The sequence below is a fragment of the Podarcis tiliguerta genome (genome assembly GCF_965153285.1).
Source record: "Podarcis tiliguerta genome assembly, chromosome: Z".
Classification (NCBI taxonomy): Eukaryota; Metazoa; Chordata; class Lepidosauria; order Squamata; family Lacertidae; genus Podarcis; species Podarcis tiliguerta.
The window spans coordinates 30,035,589-30,055,105 of record NC_139553.1 but is presented as its reverse complement, the minus strand read 5'-3'; the positions used below and the strand labels follow the sequence as shown (position 1 = coordinate 30,055,105).

At 45.1% G+C, this 19,517-nt stretch overlaps 1 protein-coding gene across 8 annotated transcripts in view; it reads right to left on the bottom strand.

Annotated features, from left to right (window-relative positions):
- The window catches only part of DACH2 (dachshund family transcription factor 2), a 314,613-nt gene extending 295,387 nt beyond the window's left edge, over nucleotides 1-19,226 (bottom strand). Inside the window, exon 1 of one of the 8 annotated variants that reach the window (XM_083424218.1) lies at nucleotides 19,069-19,226. In XM_083424218.1, coding sequence (XP_083280344.1) covers nucleotides 19,069-19,100 — 32 coding nt within the window. In that variant the 5' untranslated portion in view covers nucleotides 19,101-19,226. Of the gene's footprint in view, nucleotides 1-2,877; nucleotides 3,738-19,068 lie in introns of those variants that run through there. The other 7 variants (XM_083424217.1, XM_083424211.1, XM_083424212.1 and 4 more) reach the window with 7 other exon arrangements.
- Between the last annotated feature and the right edge of the window lie 291 nt (nucleotides 19,227-19,517).

The following is a 19,517-nucleotide window of genomic DNA, read 5'->3' as shown; positions in this document are numbered from 1 at the left end:
CCAGAATTATGCTAAGCAACAGTTAGTCTATAAACTCTCCTTCAGTTCCTATCTCACAATGCTCTCTTGTGAATTTGAAGCACTAATGAACTGCTTCAGCATCACAGGTTATGTTCACAACCTCTAGCAAGATCCTAACAGGTAAAGTTTCACAGAAAATAGTATCTAACAGGGAACTTTCTTCATCTTCAGAGGAAGATGAAGTATGCGTGTGCTGTTTTGATGCAAAGAAGTATATCCTTTCATGCACGTTAAAAACTATTGCAAAAATGATTGCCAAACAATTGCAAAAGAAAAAGAAAGAAATTTATTACTACACATTTGAAAAGCGCACTCCTCTCCTTTTAACATTCACCACAACTGTGAACCTTGTTATTCTCTGGACAAGGATACCAGATACATGAACATCTCAACCCCGTATATTCTATCACTATTAGGAAAAGTTGGGACACACTTCTTTGCATAATGTAATTCAGCCACAATCTCCTTTGGGAAAAGAGCATCCTAATGAGGACAGAAGATTTAGGGTCAATGAGATTTAGGGTCAGTGATTTGAAGAGACCATATGGGGGTCTACACCAGGCAGAGCTGGTACAATAAGACTTTCACTGACAGGGAAGAAGCACCCACAAATTCCAGATTCTGGACTGACCAACTTTGCACCATGTTTGGAATCTTACAACACAGAGAAATTGGTGCACTTTTTTGGGTGGGGGGATGAATACAAAGAGACTCCCTGGCCTGCCACACCATTTCACCTACTGCACCAAGGATATATGACAGCAGACACCAAGGTGCCCCTGGGGCTTTTAGTTGCTTATACCCCAATAATGCTACCTGGCAGGGCAGGCGTTCAGACCACACGCTATACAAAGCTAAGAAAAATGGGGCAGAGGGGAAAAGAATAATCCATGTTGAATTTATCCTGAAATGATGAAAAGGATAAAGAAGAAGATGGGGAGGGGGACCCTCTCTACAGACAAAAACTTGTCAGGAAAAGCAATGGGAAGCCAGGCAGCATCTCACGGCTCCTGCAGCTACTTTTCCTAAAACTCAGGTGCAGGTATGCTCACCTGCTGGTTCGTTTAAGCTGAAACCCTTAATACACATGTTCCTAATATAACATGCTAATTATTGCATCGTAAGGGCTGCAATCAGATAACCACGTACCTGGGAACAAGGCCCATTGAACTCAATGGGATTCATTCCTGACTGCACTTTTAGGCTGTGATCTTATGCACACTCTATCTGAATGCAAGTCCCATTGAACTGAATGGGAGCTACTTCTGGGTAGACACAAATAGGGTTTCATTATCAAAAGGAAGAGGCTGGTCCTCAATGTTGAAAACTTTACCACTTTTTACAGATATAAAAGTTGCATTCCTTTCGTTTGAACTTACTTCCTGGTAAGCGCATGCTAAATCCCCTACTCCTAACCCTATTTGCTTGGGGAAACAAAATCTGCTTGTCCCAATCAAAGTAGCTTACTTTCAAGGAAGCTAAGTTTTAAACAACCACTCTTTAAATGCCTGCAGTTGGAAGTAAAGGTTGCTGAAATCAACAAGATATTCCTCTAAGTGCACCCAGTGATGTTCAAAGAACTATATTGCTGATGCTAAGTATTTCCCCTCTGAAAATTTTTCTACCCTTGGAGAATTTTCCTACCAAAGTGCGTAATATTGATCACCAGGCAAATATAAAACCCGTCATTTATATACAGGTACTAGGATACTACCCACAGAACCAGTGTCCAACATAATGTGTGAATTGGCCATACATCCCAGTGTTTCCCACTCAGTTGCAGGTAACAGCACCCAGCACAGGGCACCTGTGATAAATGCATTTGTCTGAACATCTACTAATCATTAGATGTACTGGGTCAAATCAGACCAATTTTGATAAGCACTACTCCTGACTAAGATTGCCTACAGTTGCAGCCTAATTTACTCCTAAATAAGTTTGCCTACAGCTGCAGCTTGTTTGCTTCCACGCAAACAAGCCCCACTTAGGATTCTGTGAGCCTAATGTCCAAGTAGGTCTGCTCAAATCTACCCCAAATCATCAGTGATGAGCACCACATGCTTCCCTACCAACTCCCATCACTTACAATGCGGTTAAACTTTCAGAAGTTAAGTTTGCCTAAGGTTCCCACCCACCCGCCACCCCCGGCCCACTGATTTTAATTGCAACTCCTCCCGGAAAGTCCCTTCCAAAGCGTTTTAAAATAAATCCCTCATTCCCTTCCAAATAAACTTTTTTCTTTCTTAATCAAAACCCAAGCAAGTTGCACTTCACAAAGACCTGTTTGCATCTCTCACATCAGTGGTTCCTTACTCCCTCGTTTTCCTGTTTCAAGCAAATTGGACAAGGCTTAAAACTTTTTTGTGCACACGTGGGATCTTCAAAACACAATTCTCTTGACCTGCCCTAGGACTTTGCAATTAGATGGATGTCGGATTTATACAGAACCGTGATCTGATGCAAAGGAAAAAAGCAGCGTACCCTACTTTTTAAAGGAAGCATCACAGAAACCTAACGGGATTTGTTCCCAAATAAAAAAGCGGGTGATTTTAAAAAGAAAAAAGAAGCACGTAACATCCATTCAGCTTCAGGAAGACAACGAGCTAAGCACTTGGGATACTTTCGATGTCCTACTCATCCTCGGAAAGGGGCGCTTCCCTCAAACGGCCCCGGTTTTTGCAGGGAAGGGAGCCGTGGCCGGAGGGACTCGGACCTCTCTGCTCCTCACTACGGTCGGGACCCCGGTGGAGGGGGAGGCCTGAACCACCATATCCTATGTCCCCCCCCCAAAAAAAATACACCCCTCACAGGCACAAACCCACACACGCACGCACGCGCTCTTTCTCTCTCTCTCACCTGGCATTGGTGCAGTCGTTGTACAAAGTTTCGAAGTCTTTCCTCGTGATGAGTTTGCAGCGGTTGACGCCGGGCTGGATGGCGCCCAGCCCGCGCAGGATACGCACTTGCTCCACGGTGCACACCACGGGCGCGATGTCCAGCCTCTTGAGTTTGGTGTAGACGGTGTGCAGCCCTCCGACCAGGTGCTTGAGGAAGAGGTCGAAGACCTGCGGCAGGCAAATCAGCTCCTGCCCGTCCACCAGGAATGAAGCCACCTTCACCCCGTGCAGGTCGACCATCTTGCACTCGTTCCCGCCGCCGCCGCCACCTCCTCCTCCTGCTCCAGCTCCGCTGCCCGGCACGCCAGTGGCGGCGTTGGCGGTGCTGGCGATGAAGCTGTGGATGAGGCTGCTCGTCAGGCGCGGGGACTCCGACGGGCTGGAGGGATAGAGCGCGTCCGCCCGGAACAAGCCCCCAGCGCTAGCGGCGGTGCTGGCGCTGCCGGTGCCGCCGCTGCCCCCGCTGCCGCCGCCGCCGCTCGAAGTTGCCGGGATAATCGGGGGAGAAGACACGGCCATGCTTTCTACTCCGCCCCGGGCGCCTGGATCATCGGCGGCGGCGGCAGCGGCGGCGGCAGCTACAGCATCCAACCTTGCCGGCTCCACTTTTCCACCCGAAACTGTTTGCAACACTCGAGGAAACGGAGGAGACGGAGACGCAGAGCGAGAGAGGAGAGAAAGGGGAAGAAGTGGGGGAGAGGGGAGGGAAAAAACACCCCGCGCGCACTCCCACGACCCAGCCGCTCGCGGAGTCGCCTCCCACTTCCCAGCGAAGGGGCGGAGGAGGAGCGCGGAGCGGCAGCGGCCGGCGGCCAATGCGACGCGTCGGGGTCTCAGCCTGGCCGCCAGCCACTGGCTAAGGATGGAGAGGGAGGCGAGGCGGGGCGGGGCGGGGCCCTCTCTCCCTTGCCCCCGAGCGTTGGGTACCTGTGAATGGAGCGCCGGGACGCATCAAGATGAGGGTACCGTTCCCACCCAGCTGGGGGAGGAGGGAAAGGGAAAGTGGAAGAGAGTTTGCGACCCGAGGTTGCGTTTTTAGGGAAAGGGCTGAGCGTTCTAGCTGCGGGAGTGAGTTGAGGGGGACGCCTTTTATGACTTAGAGAAAGAGAAAACCGCGGTGGCGGGGGGCGGGCAGGAAAGAAAGTTAAAACTTGAGGTGTGGCGGGGAAGTTTGCGCGCGCCCCCGACCAGAGGCACAGGTGACTGGGAAATAAAGGCGCGAGCGCGCTTGAATTTTCAACTGGATTTCTGAGCCAAGTGCGCAAGAGCTGCAGCCTGATCCTGCGAGGGCGACCCTCCGCCGAGGATCTCGCTCAGTGGGACTTAAGGCATCCGACTGAGGGATGCGAGATACGGAGAGCTGCCGTCTCGTGCACGCTTAACCTAGGAGTTAACTTTCTGAGTACTCACTCAGCGCACAACTGCTACAATTCTGAAACCCTGTGCCACGTTTACCGGGGACAGAGCACCCTCGAACACAATATGTATACTGTATACACTTATACATTTATTGCATTTATTATTACATTTATTTATTATTTATTACCTACCACCCAAGCCTACATACATACATAGAATAATAGAGTTAGAAGGGACCCTGAGAATCATCTAGTCCACCCCCCCACCCCCACAATGCATGAATATGCACTTGTTCCATATAGGGATCAAACCTGCAGCCTGGGTGTTATCCGCACGATGCCCTAGCCAACTGAACCATCCAGAAGATGTGGTTCACTAGTGGCCTCCCATCCTGACCAGACCCAGACTTACTTGGCTTTATTAAGGTAGTAGCCTCAAACCATACCCTGGAACCAGGACTTGCGTTTGAGTAAACATGAGCAAGATTGTGCTGTAAGTAAATAGGTTGGACTTTTTTTCCCCATTATGTTAATCCCAAATCCACACTATCAAATTACATTTATTAAGACCAACCGAAATATTGCCAAACCATTAGCAATATTTTTTTGTTCACTAGAACTCTTTGTTTAGCTCAGATGAAGGGAATCTTTGGCCCTCCAGATGTTGCTGAACTACAACTCCCATTATCCCTGTATAGCATTTGCTGTGTTAACTGCATGAAGCAGATGGGAGTTGTAGTTCAGGAAACAGCAGGAGTGCGGGTGCACTGGTGAATTTACCACTCTATGGAGGAAGGAATGGGGCAGAAATTTGATACAGTACTCATTTACAAGCAAATCTTTCAAATTCACAGTTTCCAAAACAGTATGTGAACCAAAATCCAAACTTATATAAATGTAGCAATGCAGATTTCCAATCAACCAACGTTTACCCAAAATGCATATATTTGGGGAAAGTGTGCATAACAGTGAAGATATTAGTGAAAATAACACCCCAAATGCATTATGTTTTGGGAAATTGCTCGCAAAAAGTGTACATTAGGGAGAACAGCATACAAAAATGTCTTTTTAGGGAGGAATCAGCACTAAAAATGCTAATGAGTTTTCATAAGGGTTTTAATAATATAGTAATAATAGTAATTGCTGCAGAAATGTGGAGAACAGAATTTAAAATGAGAAATGGATGAAACTGAAACTGTCAGATCCTGCTACTCCTGTTCCTCCATAGCCCCTTTTAAGATTACTCTGCCCTTGCACCTACTAGACCTCCCACCTTCAGTGCAATGTACCCCTGGGTTTAGGATTCCAAAGCTACATTGCAGCCATTCTATCACTCATCTTTACAATAACCCACCAAGGGAGGTCATTGTGACACCCCCATTTCCCAAGAGAGAGAGAGAACAAAAGCTGAGAGATAGTGAGTTCAAACATTCCGAAGAATTCCTGGCCAGCCAAAGGATTTTGTCCCTCTTCTTATGTTCCATCCACTTTTAAGGTTTGTATCTTCAGCTGCAAACAACAAAAACAAAAACATGCAAAGGTCTTTGAGCAGGAAATATAAATCTGATTTATAGGTTTTGCATTGTTGTTGTTTTCCTTCCTTTCCTCCCTTTCAAGGAATTTTTGCTTGCAGATTAATGAGACTATCAAATTCCACTCTCTGGGATTTACCCCCCTCCCCAGCTTTGGACTGTAATGCCTTCCATAGGCTAAATATATTTCTAAATAAGGCTGAGTTTTTGCAAGGCCAGATGAAGTCTTGCGCATCACCCCCCCCAACTCCCTCCCACCCTGCATGTTAGAGTGGCATGCAGCAATATAAAATCATAAAGGCTGTAGTAAAAAACAGTACCCTTGAGAAGCGACTATCCATGGAGAAGGGAACTGCACTTACTCTAAGGAAAGGCTCAAGGTTTGTGAATTAATACCAGGCGATGGCCCAGCTCACCTGAGCATGGAAGAGCTGACTACATTAGTCCGCAGGATTATTTCCCATAATTTCTCAGGGTAAGACAAAGATGCTCCAACATATGACCCAGTTTTAATATATTGGCAGCTTTAAAAATACTCTGAATCTTTCGTGTATTGACTGTGTTCACACGTAAGGATGAGCCAAGCGATCAGAGATCAAGGACACAATAAGAGTGCATTTCTGGTGGGTTTATACTGGACCATCCACGCCTCATTCTGCTTTGTTAGTTGCCCTGCGATGCTTCCCCAATGTTATTGCATTATTGTCACCTGGAGGGACACACTTGCACCAGCAAAAGAAGGACATACACCTGGAACATCTGCCGTATGAAAAGTTACAGGATTTCAGCAGAAATGCACCAGTTGGAAATGAAGCTATAGGTCTGCCCTGAACCCTGAAATGTTCCTGCCCTGAAAGCATGAACAGTGTTGAAAGCAGGATCGTGTACAACCGCTCCGGTTGCAGTCATGATCATGGGCACAAATCATCATGAATGCACAATAAAAAGGATTGGGCCCCTGGCTCCAGGTGCCATCTTAATTTCCCCAGATTATGCATCACTTTGGACTCTTGAGAGAAGTGAAAATGTTGGTTAAAAATACTGCTGCTCCATTGCCACCAGGTAAGTCTGTCAGCTCTCACTGATGGAGAAGGGGGAACATTGTTCAGGGGCTCCTTAAACCTGTACCCAGACCTACCTATCACAATCTAGAATTCAGGGGAAAGGGAACTTGTGGTTCTCCTGATGTTGTTGGACTACAGCTCCCATCATCCCTGACCATTGGTCATGCTGGCTGGGCCTAAAGAGAGGTGGAATCTTGGGGGGCCACAAGTTCAGACCAGTGGCCCATCTAGTGCAGCATCCTGTTCTCCCAGTGGCTTATCAGGTTTAATTAGGCATGCAAGCCAGAGTTCTCCCACCACACCTCTAGTCCACACTGATTCACAGTAGCTCTTAGGGTTTCAGATGGGTCTTTCTACGTACAAATGCCAGTGATTAAATATGGGAGTTTTTGCATGGTAGGTCTGGAGGTTCATACACACACACGCGCGCGCACACACACACACACACACACACAGAAAGAGAGATTCAGCAGTTCTGAAGTCTGGCCACTCCTGCTGTGAACTGAAGGCACCCTTTTCAACAGCAGCCTCCTGGGTCTGGCAGCTTATTTAGGCTCCCACCAAAATGGAGGCCCAGCAGCCTCACATCACAATTGATAGTTCTTAATCTAATATATCTCCCCATTTGAGCTTTCGAAAACTAACTTTTAACCTCTCCGCTTGATATTGGCAATCGGGGGGAATATCGGAGCACTTTTCAGTACAAATAATTTAAAAAATGGATTGACAGCATCCATGCTACAAAAAGAGCAAGTAATTGGGATTTTGTTTTATAGCAGACAGAATAGCTGGATTGGGGAGGGATTTGTGAGACTGCAAACTTCTGGGTCCCTTCAGACCCCAATACAGTGGTACCTCTGGTTAAGAAATTAATTCTGGAGGTCAGTTCTTAACCTGAAACTGTTCTTAACCTGAGGTACAACCTTAGCTAATGGGGCCTTCCAGTGCTGCCGCGCCACTGCCGCACAATTTCTGTTCTCATCCTGAGCAAAGTTCTTAACCCGAGGTACTATTTCTGGGTTAGCGGAGTCTGTAACCTGCAGCATCTGTAACCTGTACTCGTACCTTCCAACTGCTGCCTTTTTACCATGAAATGTCCCAAAGTAGTTGTCCCTAGTAAAAGCATTCTCCTCAACCCATTTGGGAGAAATGTTTTTGTGTGTTCCAAACAGCCTTCGCTGACCTGATACCCTCCAGATGTTGTTGGACTACAACTCACATCAGCCCCACCCAGCACACACTGGTTGGGACTGGTGGGAGTTGTAGTCCAACAACATCTGGAGGGCATCAGGTTGGCAAATATTGATAGCATGCATGTATGTGCAGTAGGAATCTCCAGAGTTACTAATTTAAAGAATTTATGTGCTGCTTTTAAGAACAAACCCCTTGTAGGCAGCTTCGAACAAAACTAGCCAGAACATGGCCCTTAAGCTCTGTTCACCTGATATGGTGTCTGACCTCTACCTATGACGATGTCTTCAGAATCTACCCCAACAGACTAAGGGCAGGGGAGAAATTTGGTTCAATTCCTCTCTAGGTTGTTCATACTGAAACAATAGATGAACCAAAACACAGCTGTCTTTCAAAATCCACACTTCTCCAAATTTTGCAACACAGTCCTCCAACCCCACCCCAATGTACAAAAACGCATACATTATGAGAAAGTGTGCATTAAAAAGCACACATCATTGTATACATGTGGTGTTAGTTAGTCAAAATCCATAAATATTCTGTAGTTTCTTGTGCAATACAGTTGTTTTGCCTAATTTTCCCTCAAATTGGCTTCCATCCAGTTTAAAGACATAAGCCATGTTCAGTTCCCAGTAAGGCTGATGTGTGTACCTCTGAGACAGCCATTGCACATGTGCAGATGGCAGCTTCATTAAAAGGAGTTCTGGGCACTGAAGGTGTGTGGATACAGGTAGTGTTCATTGGATGAAGACATCCCTGCCCCCCCCCCCCGGTGTGTACAGCAATGTGCAAATTGAAACCTCGCTGCATTTTAAGCTGTTAGTGTGTATGCAGCCAGCGATACCAAAAAAATATATACATATTCAGCAACTTTGTTTGCAAACACACACACAAAATGCACATTAAAATACTGAAGAATTTTTGTGAGACCCTTTTTCTTAAAATACAAACTCACTGAGAAATGTGGGAAACTGAACCAAAGAGTGGAAAGATGAGAAGCTAAGCAAAAATAAAACTGACAGATCAACCCATCCCTATGTCTGATGAGCACCATACAGTGATAGATTCAGAACGTGCAGCAGTCTCTAGCAATGCTAAGATGCAGATCTGAGGCTACTACATTGAGATGTGCACATACAAGCATACATACTTAACTGTCCACACATAGGGATACTTACGGTTGGCCTCACCAACCTATCTGCTGGCTGGGGATGATGGGAGTTGTAGTCTAAAACATATGGAGGGCACCAGGTTGGTATTCCACAGGTTGGTACTGCTAGAAGTATATCCTAAAACTCTATATTGAAATGAAATTGGGGGGGGGGATGAAATTGACTCAAAGCGTTGATTGTCAATAGAGAAATGATACCGTCTCCTGTGTAATTAAATGCATTGTATTAATATGTGCATAATGCAAAATCAATAAATAATGAATTACTCTTGATTGTAATTGAATGTTTTCTTAATTTTATTGTCAGCCATGATAAATAATCAGTCCTTTTATACTGCATTAAATTAATTAGAGTGTCATTTCTATTACATACATCAGCAGTGAAGTAATGCAGTGACATCTGTTTCTAATATCTCTAAGATGTGGCATTCCTTATTAAGTATTAGGTATGCTCTTTTGTGATTGACAGCTCTGTTGATGTTAAGGGAGGGGTGGGGAGAATGCTAAGGTGGGGGGGGGGTTGGATTTGCATTCCATGCAAGTGTATAGAGGCAACCAACAGATGACATTTTGAGCACCAACAGTCACCGCAGTGTTGCAAAAGTTCCTGGGGTGCACTTCTCAGAGCTAAAAGCTACATGCTGACATCCACTGTCACAAGAGATAGTGTGCTATGGTGGTTAGAGTGTTGAACTACGACTGGGGTGAGCTGGATTTGAATCCTTATTCACCAGCGATGTCATTCAAAAGTCTGAAGTGCAGGTGCTCAGTATGACAGCTTCCCCTTATACACACCTAGCCATGCCCCCAAGCAGAGTCCCTAGTCACACACCCAAGGGGAATCCAAAAATGCAGTCATTGTGTTGACCCTGTAGTAGCTAGAGTGTTCGATTAGGATCTGAAAGGTAGGATGTATAATAATAATAATAATAATGTACAGTGGTACCTCGGGTTACAGACGCTTCAGGTTACAGACTCTGCTAACCCAGAAATAGTACCTCAGGTTAAGAACTTTGCTTCAGGATGAGAACAGAAATCGCGTGGCAGCAGTGGGAGGCCACATTAGCTAAAGTGGTGCTTCAGGTTAAGAACAGTTCAGTTTAAGAACGGACATCCGGAATGAATTATGTTCTTAGCCCAAGGTATCACTGTATTACTAATCACCTTCCATGAGGCATCCTGAGGTGATTTACAATATAGTAACATATACAAAGCAGTTACATATACAAAAACAGTTAAAATCTATTGCAAATTTCTCTCTCTCTCTCTCTCTCTCTCAAATACACAAACATAGCATAGTGGCCAGTCTATTAGGATCACACAACCATAATAAAATTACAATTTGGCAAGCAGTGTTTTTAATGTTGTGCACTGCCCTGAGGTCTTTTGATAAAGAGTGATATAAATTATTGTAGTAGTAGTAGTAGTAGTAGTAGTAGTAGCAGTAGTGGTAATACATTTTATAATCATCATCATTACTTAGCCTAGCAGACTTTGGCTGTAGAGACCTACGTTCACATCCCTGGCATGCCACTATCTGACTTTGGGCCAGTCACTGTCTGAGTCTAGCCTGCTGAGCAAACCTACCGTATGCCGTCCTTCAAGATCAAAATATTGGCAAAAAAACCTCCAGTAGATGACAGCATCACTCCTGCCATAGATGAAGTGGCAATGCTACAATCCTTCTCCATAATCCTGCCCCACTACATCACTGTTGCTCATGGCATCAACAAAGTGTTTTTGCTAGTGCTAGGATTTCTGTTTGTGCAACAGAATCATAAAATCACAGAATCATAGAACCATACAGTTAGAAGGGAACCTGGGGGGTCATTTAGTCCAACCTCCTGCAATGCAAGGACCTAAATGAAAGCATCTGTGACACATGGCCATCTATCTGTTATTGCACCTGTGATCACTCATTCTTGAGTGGCCACTTATGCTCCTAAGAAGTTGGGCTCCAACTGCTCAGGAATGGCATAACTAGTTGGCGTTATCGGAATTGACCAGACATATTGCTCCACCAACTAAGAACGGCCATGCACCCCGCCCCCCGTCCACAGAATCAAGAGCTATCAATCTTTCCTTGTCCTGGCCAGGTGAGCTTTCCCGTGTTGAGTCAAATTATGCCACAGGCTCCAATCCTGGTGGTGTCCTGTCAATGCCTTTAAGTTTCAGCTTTGCAACCATACTCCCGTGGAGCCCAAAGACTTTGGTTTTCCAGAAGCTGTCCAGCAGGTCATGGGAGTAATGGCACCAGATCACCAGTCAGCATAATTTATGGACAGAATTATGACAGTATCTGATCATCTTCGAACCTCCGACTTGCGTTCTTGATTAATGAAAATGTTCTTGGCAGATGCTTTCACTCCTGCCCCCCATCCACTGCATCTTCCCCAGATCTGCTCCAAAGGGTTGGGAGGGGGGCAGAGAATAAGGAAAAGGGAGTTCTGTGGCACAACTCAAAGCCCTTGTGCTAGAGGAAGCACGCTGTTTGAAACCACTTATGGTGTTAGGGCTGAAACCTAAGCAGCTTGTCAGAGGTGCATCAGAGCTGAGGAGCACACCACAGCCAAGAAGATCCATTGTTGCTCAGGCAAAGGTCCAGCCCAAAGAACAAGGCTTTTAGACCACATCCTGTCCTGGAGCGCCAGTCACCAGCTGGGGTGGCTATTCCAGACCTTGAGAAGATGTTCCAGGCCTCAGTAACAGCAGCCTGCCACATACAGAAAAGATGGTTCCCATTTCTTGCTGCAACAACTCCAGATGTAGGTCCAGCCACTGCCGCAGCCTAACAGAGTGGTTGTGAGCATGGAGGGGGGCAGCCAGGTACACTTGCCCCGGGCCTCAGAGAGCTACGCTGGCTGAGATGGGGTGGGGGGCCTCCAGGGGCTGGCTGCTTTTTTTATAAGAGTTTACTACTTTATTTTAACAAGACTACCATCCTGGGCCTCAGGCAAGCTGTACACAGGTCTGGGTGGAGGAACAGGGCAATGTGCCTTGCCATGGGTTCCTTGCAGGAAAAGTGTGCTAAAAATGCCATCAATAGGTAATGCAGCAGAGGATGCAATGTTGAGGTTGGGACATGAGTCAGAGCTTTCAGGGCTTTTCGTTGCTTCTGTTCTCTGCTCCCCAAAGTAATTCTGTGTGCCAATTACTGATAGAGGGTGTGGGGAACTGAACAAGGAAGCGTTTTAGATTGTCAAAGGGGAGTGCAGCCGTGCTTCTCTGTCCTAGTTGACTCGGGTGCAATCAGATTTTAAACTATATTTTGCACTGGTATGCTCTTTTTCTATTTTTTTTTTATCTCTTTAAAAAAATAAACAGCATTACAAAGACAGAGAAAAGCAAAAATGATAAGGAACCATGGGGATAAAGAACAGCACAAATCATATATCTTATTCTGTGGCAAAAACCCAAAACCAATAAAGTTAACTCAAGAGTTCCAGATCTCACAAGGAGCCAGTGTTAAGTTGCTGCTGTTGGTGTTCATTTGAACTCAAGGTTAAAATCCCGCAAGTATCCAGCCTAAAAAGTACACAGTGTAGTTGTGCCTTGCAATGTTCAAAGATGGAGTGTAACTTTTTCCAGAACAGCAATGTTCCAAACATTATTGCTCCAGAGCAAAAGTTTATAGAATCAGAAACTGGAAGGGACCCCAAGGGTCATCGAGTCCTGTAATATTTTCCATTTGGGCACACGATAAGGGACACAGTAGATGAGGGGAGGGTTTGGGTTGGTTCATGTGGGTAAAGGCAGTTCTTGGTGTATCATCACCACCATATCATATGAAAAGCAAAGCAAAAAACATAGAATCATAGAATCATAGAGTTGGAAGAGACCACAAGGGCCATCGAGTCCAACCCCCTGCCAAGCAGGAAACACCATCAGAGCACTCCTGACATATGGTTGTCAAGCCTCTGCTTAAAGACCTCCAAAGAAGGAGACTCCACCACACTCCTTGGCAGCAAATTCCACATAATATATTACATATCCTGATAACTTTTCTGTAAATGTCAGTTTTCTGGATGGGTATCATTTTTTAAAAGGGTGTAAGGAGCAACAAGTTTTCATCATTTCATGATATCCCCATACATGAAGCTGAGTCTGCATACACCTCATACATTTAATACATTCCCCCACCCCTCCCCACAAAGAATACTGTGAATTGTACTTCTTACAGAACTACAGTTTCCAGCACTCTTAACAAACTACAGTTTCCAGGATTATTAGAGGGTGTTTTAAATATATGGTGCATAATAATGAATAGAGTTGGGGCAATAACACAACCCTGTTTAACACCTGATCCCATGTGCTAAGAGGAAGGCATGCTTGGCAAATCCACACCGTGATCAACTCCCGCCCGGAAACCAATGTCCCCACTGTGGAAGGACGTGTGGATCCAGAATTGGCCTCCACAGTCACTTACGGACTCATTGTTAAAACCGTGTTTACGGAAGACAATCTTATTCGGCTGTGAGTGATCATCCAAGTAGAAGAAAGAAAGAAGAATGGTGCATATCTCTATTTCTGGAGGCAAATGTTTCCGATCAGAAAACTGTTAGGTATTCTCTAAGACATTTTTCATCCTATTTTTCCCTCTCTCCCCTTGCAAGATAGCCAAACATAATACAATCCCCAATTCGTGTTGTCTGTATCTGCCATTAGATTTCGTGCAGCCCCTGACCCGAAAGCACTGCCACCTAGCGGCAAGAAAACGCCTTGCTTGCTTTCCTCTCCATAGTGGTAAGGCAAACACGCAAAGAGGATGGGAAACAATACTCTGGTCATTGGACTACAAGTCCCATCACCCCTGGCCATTGGTTATGCTGAGTGCAGTGGATGGGAGTTGAAGTCCAACAATATGTGGGAGTCCAGAGATTCCTTCTGCTATAATCTTTGTAGACAGACCGGGTCTGATGGTACCTGAACGCTTCTGCACCTACTATAACCACTATTGTTACATATAGAAAAGGGGTATTCTTTGCCACATTCTGTTTTCATTTACTCCAAAGTAGCCTGAACTCATAAAGGATATTATATAGTCGAAAAAGTTTCAGGGGAAAAGGGCAATCGAAATGTCAAGGGGATGGAGCAAGTCCCCTATGACGAAAGTTTGCAGCATTTGGGACTTTTTAGCTTAGAGATAAAATGGTCCCCTGGACGGTTAAGTCCAGACAAAGGCGACTATAGGGTTGCGGCACTCATCTTGCTTTTCAGGCCGAGGGAGCCGACATTTGTCCACAGACAGCTTTCCGGGTCCAGTGGCCAGCATGACTAAACTGCTTCTGGCACAACAGAACACTGTGACAGAAACCGAAGCGCATGGAAACACTATTTACCTTCCCGCCACAGCGGTGCCTATTTATCTACTTGCACTGGTGTGCTTTCGAACTGCTAGGTTAGCAGGAGCTGGGACAGAGCAATGGGAGCTCACCCTGTCACGGGGATTCGAATCGCTGACCTTCTGATCGGCAAGCCCAAGAGGCTCAGTGGTTTAGACCACTTAGAGAAAAGGCAAGTGACATGATAGATGTTTATAAAATTATGCATGGTGTGCAGAAAATGAATAGACACTTTCTCCCTCTCCCATAACATTTGGGAGGGGGGAGAGAATTGAGGGTCTTCTTCTCAGCACCCTTAACAAACTACATTTCCCAGGATTCTTTGGGGTAAGCCATGACCATGGAAGCCAACTCCTAGGGGCTGAGGAGTCTTCACCGCCCCCCCATAAAAGATGGTGGGCATTGCCAGTGCTTTTTTTTCTAAAAAAAAAAGTTTAGGAATACTCTCATTTTGATTCAAGAAAATCTCCATTTTATAGTTCAAATCGCAGAACATAAATACAGTAAATGGACAAAAGTACAAAGATTCACAGAATGTTTTGGGGAACAGGTACTCCTGTGTCCCCCCAGAAAAGAAGCACTGGGCATTGCCATTCAAATGGCAATGCTGTGCCATTCAACACAATGCACAAGAACGAATAACTAACAATTACTAATAGCAGCAGCAATCGTATCATCTATTTTCCTACTGCAAGCATTCCTATGATGTATTTCCCTTGTGTGTGGGAAACAAAAACAGACCATTGGGGACTGAGCATGCCCAGAGGCTGCAGAATCCTAACTGCCTGTTGGGTGCAAGGAAAAGGAATGAAATGGAGTATCCTTAAAAGGGGCATGGCTGACTGGCACTCCAGACAACAAATCATGAGACTCTCAATCTCGGGGTTGTAGGCTTGAGCCCCACATTGGACAAAAAGATTCCTGCATTGCAGAGGGGTGGACTAGAAGACCTTTGTGGTCCCCTCCAAGTATCATTTCTATGATACTTAAACATTTTGTTGCAGGTCCTACTTCTACATTGTTGTTTCCCAACTGTGCAGAATTGAAGCTATGAAGTGTATTTTTTTTAAAAATGGGGAAATATTTTAAAAATTACAAACAACGCCATAGTTTCCATTCTTAGACTCTTTCCTTTTAAATGCTTGTTAAAAGATGACAGCTACATTGTGAAAAGTTCAGGGGCTGAAGAAAGCAAGTACCAGCTTCAAGCACATTGCCACAAGAGAGAATCACAATGGCATGTGGGGGGAATATATATTTTAAAATAATTCATCTTGCATCAGCCACTTAGACTTACAAAAAAATAATGATGATGATTATGTTGATGACAATGACAATTATAATCATCTCCAAATAATTCACTCCATTTGATTTCATACAAATACAAATTAAGATTTCACTTGTTTAATAGGATTGTGCCCATTTTAAGCAATCTTTCCCATTCTTCTCTCTCTCTCTCTCTCTCTCTCTCTCTCTCTCCCTCTCTCTCCCTATCTTTTGAAAGCATGCCTTGAAAAATCTAACTTCTGCAGTAGGGAAGTCTCAGCAGTTCTGTCAAAGTACAAACACTTTGCACAGGAAGAAAAAAAAAACCCTATCAGATAAATCTCATGCACTTCAAATCAGAAGTCAGCTTCACAGAGCTCAGTGGGACATGCTCTTAAGTAAGCATGCACAAGATGGTAATTTCAATAGAGGAGATGCATTTCTTGAGCCACTCATTCACATTTCACTAACTGTTAGGTGAAACATTTCTTTTTTAAAGTCAGGAACAACAGTGACCATATAATATCGGTGTCTGTGATCACACCTCTAAAGGTAAAGGGACCCCTGACCATTAGGTCCAGTCACGGACGACTCTGGGGTTGCGGCGCTCATCTCACTTTATTGGCTGAGGGAGCCAGTGTACAGCTTCTGGGTCATGTGGCCAGCATGACTAAGCCGCTTCTGGCGAACCAGAGCAGCGCACGGAAACACCGTTTACCTTTCCGCCGGAGTGGTACCTATTTATCTACTTGCACTTTGATGTGCTTTCGAACTGCTAGGTTGGCAGGAGCAGGAACCAAGCAACAGGAGCTCACCCATCACGGGGATTCAAACCTCCGACCTTCCAATCAGCATGTCCTAGGCCAGGGGTCTGCAACCCGCGGCTCCGGAGCCGCATGTGGCTGTTTTACACCTTTGCCGCGGCTCCTGGGCGGATACTAGCGAGGGGAGGAGGCGCATTGTGCGCCCCGACACTCCCCACTGTGGCGGGCGCTGTACTGGCTGTGGCGTCGCATGGGGGCGGTGCGTGCGTTAGTCACGCACCGTCCCGACGTCACCTTCCTGCCCGCTGTCAGATCGGAGGGCAGCGGTGCGCATGCTTTAAATATCGCAATGGTTTTACGGCTCCCAGGTTTTTTTTCCTTCAGAAACGGGTCCAAGTGGCTCTTTTTGTCTTAAAGGTTGCAGACCCCTGTCCTAGGCTCTGTGGTTTAACCCACAGCGCCACCTGCGTCCTGATCACACCTATACCATGCATTTAATGCACATGGATTTCCCCAAAGAATCCTGGAGCTAGAATTTACTCCTCGCTGAACTTCAGTTCCCAGCACCATTAACAAATTATTGTTCCCAGGAATATTTGGGGGAAGCCATGTACTGGTCTAGACTCACATCAACAACCATACATTTAATGCAACCTTATGCTACTTTAACAGTAACGGCCTCCCCCACAGAATCGAGGGGACTGTGGTTTACTATGGGTCTCATAACAACAACAACGTTATCATTTATATCCCACCACTCTGGGTGGCTTACAGCACACAAAAAATGGTAAAACATTAGACATTAAAACATTAGACATTAAAAAATTCCCAATACAGGGTTGCCTTAATGCCTTTCAGCATCCTTAACAAAGTTTCCCCCTTCATCTCCACACACAGCTGCTTCTAACAAAAATGCAGAGCAGCCTTTTCCAACCTGGTGCGCTCCAGACATTTTAGAGTACAACTCCCATCAGCCCCAGCCAGCACTGTGCTTGCTTGGGCTGATAGGAGTTGCTGTCCAAAACATCTGGACAGCACCAGGTTAGCAAAGGCTGATGTAGATAGTTACATGGTCAAGAGGAGGGGCAGCTGTGGGGTGCCAGCAATATGTTCCCATTGCTTTCAATGGGGCCTATCCTCAGGGAAGTTGGTATTAGACTGCAGCCCGATCTGAGATTTCCAAAGAATAAGTAGAAGACCGTGGAATGGAAGCATGTTAGGCAAACCTGAGCACAAAATCCCTGTGCTTGCAGTCTGCTGTGAATGACCTATGCTCATTTAAACAACCGCTTTTTGTAGAGAAATATGCAGAAGCAGTCCCTGGCAAAGGACCAAACTCCTGTGCAGTGATACAGATAGGCAATGTAAGACTCTGGAATTAATGGTCTTCCTTAAATGGTAGTGTGTATCACATCACCTTTTTTTAGCCCTCCTGTGCATTTTGTTGAGCGGTGCCCAAAGTCCTGGTGGCACTTGCATTTTCCACAGGAAAAGCAAAAGTGTTCATACACCATGCATACAAGGGACAAGTATTTTCAACCCGCATACCCACACGTCAGTACAAAATCTACTGTTCTGGCTCTAACGTAAGCTTCTTCCCAAGAATCTGAGCTTGCAAGAACCCATTTCTTCTGATGCCTTTATAGCTTTTTGTTTATGGTTTCTCTCTTGAAGCCTAAGTTAAAATACTGCATATGAGAGACATCAATTCACTCAACTTTATGGATCACCTTAAACCTTTTTTAATTGTATGATGATATTTATGGTGCGTTTTCTGAAGGAGCTTTTTAGCAGTTTCATAACTTTTTCAGATTAACAAATTCTCAGCTTTTCTCCTTCAACCCCCTTCCTTGTGTTAGAATTTTCTAAGCAAAAGGTTTTCTTTTCAAGGGCTGGCATTTTATGAGCTGCCTTCTGCTGACACGCAGTTGATGCCTCATAGTTTTTATTCCTAGGCACAACAGTGCAAGAAGAATAAGAATACGGAGTTCCACAACTTAAAACCTGTAGCTTTACACATTTCACACCACAGTTGTCATAAATTATACATTAGCCATATACCCCACTCTACAAGATGGACTGGTGTGTTTCGAAAATGTTTGCTTCATATGAAGTATGCATCAGAAATATATCTTCCTATCTTCCTCTCTATATTTGCCACAGAGTTAGGCAGTACCAAAACTGTGGGGAATTAAATATGTGAATCCTGTGGACCCACATGTGTGGGTGAAAAACAAAGCGAAACAACTGGGTGCCTGGATTCAAATTGAAGGACTTGCACACAGACAGTTCCAGACAGAGTATTAAATGCACAAAAATATGCAGCACAGCGAAGCACTAGGACTATAGGTTGTTAGATCTGTCTTATCCCATTCAGCTGCACACAGCAGTTGACCTCTTTTTACCCCTCTTGCAATGAGCAGATTGCACACTGTTAAGTAAGTTCAAAAGGCTTTACTTACAGATTCAAGGTCTCAGTCACGCATTGTTCCATGGAGCAGCCAGCATAACACAAGCAAAATACTGTGGGGTAGAAAGTGCAGAATATAGTTCCAAACACATGCTGTAAGCTTGGGAGAAAGCTTACACATGTGCTGCTTGGTGGATTACAGGATGGAGAGCAAGAGACAGTCAAAGAGAAAAGAAGTAAGCTTCACTTCCTCCCTGAGAGGGGGCGTAACCTAGCTGAGTCTATCTAGCAATACAACTCTGTGATCTTTTACCCCTTCATGCACTAACTAGTTCAGTGCTTGCTAGTTTGCCTATACTGTATCCCCAAATTCATCGCTCCAAGAGAGGGCATCCCACAGATACCACCCTTTCAGGAGATCCATTCCATATGAGGTAGGAATAAGGGCTTAAGGAATAAGGAATAAGTTGCTGCACCTGCTCCCTCCCTTTCCGTATCAGA